Source organism: Bison bison, unplaced genomic scaffold, assembly GCF_000754665.1.
Source record: "Bison bison bison isolate TAMUID 2011002044 unplaced genomic scaffold, Bison_UMD1.0 scf7180017864118, whole genome shotgun sequence".
Lineage (NCBI taxonomy): Eukaryota > Metazoa > Chordata > Mammalia > Artiodactyla > Bovidae > Bison > Bison bison.
In genome coordinates this window covers 4,180,296-4,190,331 of record NW_011494690.1, presented here as the reverse complement: position 1 = coordinate 4,190,331, position 10,036 = coordinate 4,180,296, and the positions used below count along the sequence as shown (strand labels likewise).

General features: G+C 40.8%; 1 protein-coding gene across 1 annotated transcript in view; it reads right to left on the bottom strand.

Annotated features, from left to right (window-relative positions):
* Window positions 1-10,036, bottom strand: part of SHC4 (SHC (Src homology 2 domain containing) family, member 4) — a 134,046-nt gene that overhangs the window by 19,601 nt on the left and 104,409 nt on the right. Inside the window, exons 7-9 of the mRNA XM_010839528.1 lie at window positions 6,760-6,883; window positions 5,061-5,232; window positions 2,977-3,037 (exon numbers count right to left, since the gene is read on the bottom strand). Coding sequence (XP_010837830.1) covers window positions 2,977-3,037; window positions 5,061-5,232; window positions 6,760-6,883 — 357 coding nt within the window. The remainder of the gene's footprint in view (window positions 1-2,976; window positions 3,038-5,060; window positions 5,233-6,759; window positions 6,884-10,036) is intronic.

Sequence of the window (10,036 nt, the reverse complement as noted above, 5' to 3'; positions counted from 1 at the left end):
GAGCCCATCTCTCCATGAAATATTCCCTTGGTATCTCTAGTTTTCTTGAAGAGATCTCTAGTCTTTCCCATTCTGTTGTTTTCCTCTATTTCTTTGCATTGATCGCTAAAGAAGGCTTTCTTATCTCTTCTTGCTATTCTTTGGAACTCTGCATTCAGATGCTTATATTTTTCCTTTTCTCCTTTGCTTTTCGCTTCTCTTCTTTTCACAGCTATTTGTAAGGCCTCCCCAGACAGCCATTTTGCTTTTTTGCATTTCTTTTCCATAGGGATGGTCTTGATCCCTGTCTCCTGTACAATGTCACGAACCTCATTCCATAGTTCATCAGGCACTCTTATGTATCAGATCTAGGCCCTTAAATCTATTTCTCACTTCTACTGTATAATCATAAGGGATTTGATTTAGGTCATACCTGAATGGTCTAGTGGTTTTCCCTACTTTCTTCAATTTCAGTCTGAATTTGGTAATAAGGAGTTCATGATCTGAGCCACAGTCAGCTCCTGGTCTTGTTTTTGTTGAGGTATAGAGCTTCTCCATCTTTGGCTGATGGCAGTTGTGATTTAGCACATTCAACATCATTCTAGAAAGGCTAAGGATTTTCACTCAGTGAGTTCCCCTAGAAGCCAGGTGGCTGAGGTCAGAAGAGCATGCCATGACGACTACATAATGGAGAAAAGGGAGATGAACTGGGAAGAGACATACTGGGGCAGGGAGAAACATTCTAGAGTTCCATAGGACTCTGTCCCAGATCCAAAACTCACCTCTGGCTCCCCCTGTACTCTCTCCCTGGAGTGATCATGGAAGTGGTCCTGGCACACTTAGCAATTTCAGTATTCATTTATACTTTCCTTTCCTTCCTGCTCCCTCTCCCATTCCCTCTCTGGTCCCCCCTCACCCCCTCAGGTCTTGTTTGGTTGTCACTTCCATAAGAAGATCCTCTCTAGTCCTCCAGATTAAGTTAGGTTTCCCTGTTATTTGTTCCCGCAGTGTCCTGGGCTTTGAAATGCTCATCATACTTGTAAGCACTGGTTTAAGGTATGCCCTCTGGCTACACTGCAAACTTCCTGAAAGGCAATTGTGTCTCCACCCCCAGCACTAGCTCAATGCCTGACCCACAGAGGTCCTGATGATAACTGAGTGCATTATTGGATAAATGAAGAACACAGAATAAGATAAAATAGGACACGGAGCTATTTCAAAGTGAGCTTCAGTACAGGTAGAAAACGGATACAACAGTACAAAGCACATGTGGTAGGCTCCTGACTATCAAATCCAAGTTAGGAATTTCCAGAGTAAAGGAAAAAAGGAAAGAATAAAGGAATTGCAGCTCCTAGAGAACGCCCCACTCCAGTACTCTTGCCTGGAGAATCCCATGGATGGAGGAGCCTGGTAGGCTCCAGTCCATGGGGTCGCTAAGACTTGGGCAAGACTGAGCGACTTCACTGTCACTTTTCACTTTCATGCATTGGAGAAAGAAATGGCAACCCACTCCAGTATTCTTGCCTGGAGAATCCCAGGGACAGAGGAGCCTAGTGGGCTGCACTCTATGGGGTCGCACAGAGTCGGACATGACTGAGGCAACTTAGCAGCAGCAGCAGCAGCAGAGAACACAGGTTTAAAAATACATTTACACTTGATACTAATTTAATTTGCTTTTAGTCTTATTATTAAGAATGCATTCAGAATTTTAAGTAAGCTTAAAGAATGGCATGGAATTTTAATTTCAATCAGAAAGAACTATGTTTTAAAAAATTTAAAATACTACCCAAGTTCATAACTCCTATTATTTTGCAGGGTAGAGGAAAGTGATGATCCTAGTGGTACCAAAATCCTCATGTATCCCTGCTGCTGCTGCTGCTAAGTCGCTTCAGTCATGTCCGACTCTGTGCGACCCCATAGACGGCAGCCCAACAGGCTCCCCCGTCCCTGGGATTCTCCAGGCAAGAATACTGGAGTGGGTTGCCATTTCCTTCTCCAATGCCTGAAAGTGCAAAGTGAAAGTGAAGTCGCTCAGTCGTGTCTGACTCCTAGTGACCCCATGGACGGCAGCCCACCAGGCTCCTCCATCCATGGGATTCTCCAGGCAAGAGTACTGGAGTGGGGTGCCATTGCCTTCTCTGTATGTATCCCTACTCTATAAGAAATAATAAAATTAATGGATTACATTGAAAAATTCTATAAGAAATATATAAATACCCAAGGAAGTAAGAGACTACCTTCTAGTTGGCAAGCTGCTGCTAATTTGACTCCCTAAGTGTAGTTATCCAGCTCTATCCCCCACTGCATTATTTATAATGTCCAGTTATCTTCTACTCTAGAGCTGCAAAACTTTCCTCCCCAAAGAAATACTTTTAACAATTTATAAGAATAAAATGACTAGCAGTAGAAAGGTTTAATGAAAATACATTTCCAAAGTAATAGTCTATATATGCCGTACAACCGTGTTGTGGGAGAGTTGTGCCCAACGCCAATTATCATGTGTAGTAATGAGACATTTAATGCCCTGGCAAGTATGGGGTGTATGAACTTCTAATTGGGACTCTCACATTTCAGATCTCTTTTTGTTCCCTTTGCCAAGCAGAAATAAAGCTTTTCTCTTAATCCTAATGGATATGACAAGCATCAATTTTCATGTTAGCTTACTGTCTGATATTCTTTGAAGTGGAACTCCCTTGAGCTGTGAGTAGAGAAATCACCTTTCCGGTGAGAGAGCTTTCATGATATTCAAAGCAGTGAAAGGCTCCATAAAGCAGAACCGTACTGTGGAAGAGTACACAGGAGCAAGCGAGAACCACAGCTTTCTCACTGACACACACGGCATCCTGAGCTGATTTTCAGAACGTGGGAAGGCTTCTCAGAGTGTTTGGTTATATACACCTGACTTTCCCATGAAATATTTAAGAGCAAGGGCCACACGATCACATAACGTAAAAGGAATAAGAAGTGCAGCAGATAGGGAAGTGCAATTGTACCTACCTACAGCGCTGCTTTGTTCCAGACAGTTCTCATACATGCTGCTGCTCTTGGAGCTTCCAGGCTGTGCGAACAACAAATTGTGAAACATTTACAAACACAGTATAAGTCCATAAACTTGCAAAAGACACATAAAGCTCCCAGCAGAATTTAGTAGAAAACACCACTTTCTGACACAAGAAGTGAGATAAAGTGAGAAAAAGAAACTGATATTTTGAATGGGAAGTATAGCCTCCTTTCCCAGTGAATTGTTCGGGAGCTGCAGAGGTGGGTCTGATTAGGGTGTGGGGGGTCAGAACTGTAAGGTCTATACCCTGACGGTTATTGCTTCTGCTTGGGAGGTCACATTCCAGGACTCAATCCAAGCTTAGCCAGAAAGTGTGATTTCCAGGACACTTGTACAAACACTGGCCATTTAGCAAACTTCTATCTAACTGTGAGTTGGCAGATTGGAGCCCTACTCTAGTGAGGCGTATGCCAGACTCACTTTTCATCCTCGAAAAATCTCATGCTATCAAAGGCTTCGATTATCCATATACACATCTCTCTTCATTAACAGTATGGGATCCACCGACACCTTTAAGAAGGGCAATATCTATGCTTTAGGAAGATTAATCCACCAGTACCACGCAGGAGGGTTTAAAGGAATGAAACCAGAGACAGAGAAGGGGCCTTCAGGGTAACCTGAGCAAATATGGACCAGAACTTAGAAAGATGCAGTAGGAAAGATATAGGCTGAGTAGATTCAAGATATTTTCATGGTGGGATCCTAGGTCTTGAAGACTGAGTTGATATATGGCCTAAAGTGTGAGAAAACAAAAAACTGTAGATTAGTGAAAGAATAGGAACGCCATTAATAAACTTGAGCACATCAGGAGAGGAATCTGGCTTGGAGTCAAGGTAAAATGTTGAGTTTAATCACAGCTGGAAAGGCAGGTATGGCTGAAGACAAAGAAGCTGGTGGAGTGTGTACACAGGTGGCATGTCAGAGGGAAAACCAGGGCCAAGGGCAGAGCATTGGAAAGGGAGTCCATGGCAGTAAAGCAGATGCTTGGTTTCATAGGGGTGAGCATGTAAGAAAACAAGATCAAAAAAAAGGTAAGATGCAACTTTCCTTGAAATGCATCAAAAATAAGAAGCATTTATGGATGACAGCTACATAGGATGACAGGGCAAATAGAGTAAAATTATAACTATAGAATCTAGGTGGTGAGTATTCATGTGTAATTCTTTCAACGTTTTCTATGTTTGAATATATTCATAATAAAATTTCATAAAACAAGAAAAAGAAAGAAAAGCAGCAACTAAAGATGCAGAATGAATGACACATGGAAATGTTTTAGAAGCTAACAGAAGAGGTCTAAAAAAAGAAGAGAAAGCCAACAAGTATCACATGCTACAGACAGATTCAAAATATTGAAGGAAATAGATTTAGCAATTAAACTGACAACCAACCAACCAAAAAACCACTGGAGAGCACTGTAAAAGAAATTTCTATCAAGCTGTCAAGCAGAGTTCAGATTTTGGAAGTGTAGTGTGGATGTGAATGCAGAAATACAGTGTTTTCTACAAGTTTGTGGATGAAAGGAAGATGACAGGGAGGTGGGACATTATTAGATGGGTTGGGGGAGTCCAAGTTTATCTGCAGACAGAAGATAAAGAACTGGTATACAGAGAAAAAAATAAAGATGGAAATACAGACTGATGGACAGAACAAGGGCACAGGGTTGGTGGGAGGGAATAGGGTCGGGAGCTCGGGGGAAGGATTAGCTGTGGAGACAGTAGCTAAGAGAACCAAGGAGGACATAAGAACACTTGGGAGACAGGGAAGGATGCAGTTGAGGATTACATGTTGGACCGTCCTAGTCTTTCCAGAGAAGTAAGATGTGAGGTCACCTGCTGAGGATGAGGTTGGGGGATGAGGAGTAAAAGTTACTTAGTACAGGCTCCGACAATGATTCATTCTCTGGCTCTGTATTGAGGAAGATGATATCTTCTGTAAACTAGCATTTGGAAATCCTCAAATTAAGCTCAGTGATAGGACAGGACTCTATTGTTAACTACAATAGCAATGAACTATTACTTACCAAATAGCACAGCTTTTCACACCGTATGGGGCAGTAAGCCATTTGCTCTGTGACTTGAACTTTGATCCGCACATCTGAAACACCACCTGCAGGCGGCTGCTTCCCCGGGATTTCATTATAATACTCATGATCTTCTCTCTCCTCAGCATGGCCATCCACAGGCACCTCCTCACTGTAAGGCAAAAAAGGATCCCCAAGAGGCTGGGTGGGAATTCATATGCTGTAGGGGATGCAGAGAGATCAGAATCATGCAAATCACCCTGAAAAACTTTTCGTGCTTTAAGAGTATAGCTGTGCTTAAGTGATGTCAAACATCTGGAGAGAAGCAACCAGATGGCTGAATTGTTTAGCTTTCTGTAGACAATCAAAGTGGGGTAAGCCAACAAAAAATGCCATGGGTGATGTTTTCACGTCTCCTCTCAGTGATAAAATATGTACATATACATTTATATATACTAACTTCCTGAATGTAAGTTGTTTTTGTCAATCGAATAAAAATACAAAGTTTTCCCTGAATTCTTCAGCCCACTTTCACTGTAGCATTTCGGAAATACTTTTGCTCAAAGAAAATTTAGAGCAGAGGGCCTGGCTCAGTTTACTATAAACCAAGATGAGAAAAAAATAAATAAATAAAAGAGCTATGGCCAGCTATCTTGTCTGCACAAATCTGGAGTATATGTGATTCATAAAGAAATATTAGACCCATATGTGGCAAGCGGGTAGATTCATGTAAACATGCATTGTTTTTAAGAAATAGAGCGAAAACACACACACACACACAAGAAAACAGATTTTTCTTCCAAACTGGAATTAGTCAAAGTTTCTTATGAGAAAAAAATAAATCAGTCCATTTGGACTGAGTTGACTCCACTGACAACCCACAGCTTTGTTGGGTTCATTACACGTCAATGAAAAGACAGCACTAAAATGCAGGAGCCACCCTAGAAAAAAGTCAACATCAAGCCTGCTGGTAGCCCCTCTTCTTTGCTGTGCTAAACCACCTCTGAGAGGAGATCTCCAAGTCTGGTGTTTGTTGATACACAAAATGATAAACTGGGGGGGGGGTTCCAGAAATGCATTTACAAGTGTCCAAGAATTTTATTTCTTGGGTATGAATTCTGCAAGCCAGGGACCTCAATGCATTCCACACGTGGTGGAGTCTGACAGGCCTGAAAGGGTTCAGCTTTCACTGCGGACTTTCTGTGCTGCAGACAGGGCAACCCGAGCCCTGGGTCACGTCGTGCTCTACCCCTTGGTCTGGCTGGAGCTGAGCAATCTGCACTACACACCAGCAAACAGGAGTTCCTGCTACACACATTTGATTCTTAGGATTTTGTTCTTTCTTAATTCTTTTAACTGATATGCAAGGGATCTGGGGTTGACACAAACCTGAGAAATTTCTTCTTGCTCATTTCATGACACTACCTAATTATATCAGAGCTCTGTATAACATCAGAGAAACAGGGTCAACCCCTTCTCACTTTTAGTGTTTCCTCTAATTCTATTACAAAGCAAGAGGAAATATCTAGACAAATAAGAAAGGAAGAAGAGTAAAAATGTCACTATTAGTTTGTAAGGAAACTGCATCTATTGGTAAATAAGAAATTACTAATTTCACTAGTCCATTTTAAATGCCATACTAATTTTAAAACAAAACAAAGTATGGTTAAGTCAAATAATCAGAGAATTCCTGGCTGACCTTTCACAAGAAGTATTCAAAGAAGGATTTTTCAAATACTGTTTAAACCGGAGTTCGAAAGCCTGTCCTATGGTACTTATGACGTCCTGGGCCATTCCATTGCGGCATTCCAGTATGTGGCAGGCTGCAAGAGGACATACCAAAAAATTACAATAAATATTCAGTAAGAGAAGATTTTATAAAGTTGAAATACTTCCAGAACATGAACTGGTAAATAAAAGGAAGTAGGTTTCCAAGTTTTCTGCAGCTCTGAAATCACATACCTCATATTTTATATGCATCAAAGAGAAGAAACACTCGCATTTTACAATGAAATACTTCAAAACACTTATAAATTCCAGTCTTAAGACAGGTATTTGGGGCTCACACTTTAATAAAAGCAGACTGATCTTGACTAACAATGTGATTCATGTTCCGTGTTAGCTCTAGAATTCAATACAAAAGATGATTTTAGGGCAACAACCTGATAAGACGATGCCTGCTGCCGTCTTTGCATGGTACTCTATGATGACTGGAAACAAAATAACTTTCTAAATGCACCCCTCACAAATGGGGGGTGAGCGGCTGGTGAAGACAGGGGCTTTAGAGTACCCTTTCCTCTAGCCATCCCTTTGCCCTGTCATTGCTACTCGAAATCACTGATGGTGTGGTAATCCCTGTCTTTGAAATCCTACTAAAGAACTATCTCCAATAAGCAAATCAAGATTTCATGAAGACTGATATCATCAAAGGATATTAAAATTTTTACAGATACTTGCTCTAAAAAGCTGTTACTACAAAGGGCTAGCTATCACCAGCAAATTAAAGAATTAAATTGTGGAGGGGGCAGCTGACAGAACATCACAGGCGAATTAGCAAATCTGCTACTGCTAAGTAAAAACCAAAGCTTGTGTTCAGGGGACCATACATTAATCTCCCCATAACATGGAATGTCGGTTGCCTTGATGAGAGTATAGTATTGTGCTCAGGGCCTTAATATACGACTGAACTGAATTTCAGTTCAGTTTTCAGTTTTCAGTTCAGTTTTAAGGATGGCTTAAAACCATAAAGATGACAAGATACGGTAATAAGTTTCATGAGAAGATTTTCAAAAATACATTGGTCTGTATAGCCTGAAGAATTGAGGAATGAGGGAAAAGCTTGATAATTGTTCAATATATACAAGAATGTTGTAAAAACTGTCAGCTATTTTCTGAGAACAGGAATGACTTAAGTAGGTACCTAGGGAATTAGATTAAATAAAAAGGAAGCTGTGAAACAGGACTGTGGGAACAATACTGGAACATTTTACTAAAAGGGATACATACCTGAGGAAAGGCGGATACCTATTGTGATGAAGGCATGTTTTTAGGCTCTGAGTAGTCTTGAGAAGGATTTTATATTTATTTAAAGTAAAATAAAATTCAATCAAGCCCTGGTGCCTCACATGGTAAAGAATCAGCCTGTAATGCAGGAGACCCAGGTTCAATCCCTGGGTCAGGAAGATCCCCTGAAGAAGGAAATGGCAACCCACTCCAGTATTCTTGCCTGGAGAATCCCATGGACAGCGGAGCGTAGCAGGCTACAGTCCATGGGGTCACAAAGAGTCAGACACAACTGAGCAACTAACACTTTCACAAAATTCATTCATGCCTAACTGGATTTGCAGAACCTATAACAGTAGGTTATGGTAGAACCTACAGTGGTTTCCGGGCTTTATATTGATAATCATCTCAAGGAATATCAGACAATTCTCATTTCAGAATTAGCTGGACATTTACTTAAGGAATTTATGTCTCTGAACTTCTGGAAGGGACATTTGTGTGTGTGTAGGCAAGGGATGGTATTACTAAATCAAACAATGCTAAGATCGCAAATCTCCAAAAGGGTTATTGATCACTTCTTGTAAGGTTGCCCCTTTCAAGAAGCAACCTGGATCTTGAAATAGACTTAGGAGCTCATTACAGCTTTGAAAACCCGATTAACAATGTCTATACATTAATAGCCTTCTTACCAAAGGAAAATGTTTGGTCTGTTTTCAGATTGCCATTGTATATTGCCCCCTTCTTTTCTCCACACTAGCGTCACGCAGTACTAGTGCACTGCAGCTTTTTTAAAAGTATGTATTGAATGAATTAATATTGATTTCTCTGAATCACACCCATAACTGCTGTGAGAAATCATCTTCAGTTCTATGAAGTGAGACTGGCAGTGAGCCCCTATCACGGGGAAGGTTTCATGACCACTGAGTGGTACAAATGACCGCTTGGGTCATTTGTGGAAATGGTCTCCTCCTTCATGGTTAGGTTTCACATCCTTAAACCTATAAAGTGCCCTTGGACATGTGTCCTTTGGTTAAGCCCAAAAATAGTTGTGTTGCACTGTGGTTAAAAAAAGGTAACTCACTTGAATTATTTTTTTCATCTCATAAATTCCTGGTCCAATTAAAAATGAAGTCAAGGCCAGAAATAAAACCAATATTGTAAAGCAATCATCAACAATTAAAAACAAATATTTAAAAAAATCAAAATGGAAAAAATTTATGTAATTTTACTTTCTCTTAGGATAAACAAGATGTCTTGAGATAAAGATGGAAAAGATAGTGGGAGAGGTGTGAAATTCAACCGTAAATAAATAGATAAATAAGAAAAACCAAAGTTTATCTCCCATGAGAGGGATGAGAAAACGACAGTGGCTGAAAGAACTCTGTGATAAGATGCAGGCTAATTATACCACGGTCTATGTGAATAAGGTATGCTACACCCAGGCCCTCACCTGCCAAGACAGGGCATTGCATGATCTCTGAAGTCCCTTCCTGCTTTACAGAAATCCTGTCCTCCCTCGATTATAGTACTTTAAACTCTCCGAGGAACAGGGCAAGGCATGTGGGCATACAGAAATGAATGAATGACCCAAACCCACCAACTGTCCTCTACCGCTTCTCATGTACTACCAAAACGTTTTATTTCTCTCAACTTTTCTGATTCTGGTACTTGAGGCTTTGGTCCTTTTCCTGGGCTGATGCTTACCAACACGAATTTTTACTCTCCTTTGGATAACAGTGTTACTGTCATATTACTTTTTAAAGATTAAACAGAAAGAGAAGAAAAAACAGTGGCGCCTATCTCCAGGAAAGGAACAGCTGGACACAATGCCTGACCCTGTGCAAGTTCTCGGTGCAGCCTCGCCACTTTCGGGAGCACACACATTTTGATGGTGCTTTTGTTGCCACTTATATGCTGCTCTGTGAAAATGCTCTTTGTTCTTTTTTAGGTTGGTCATGACCTAGACAGGAATG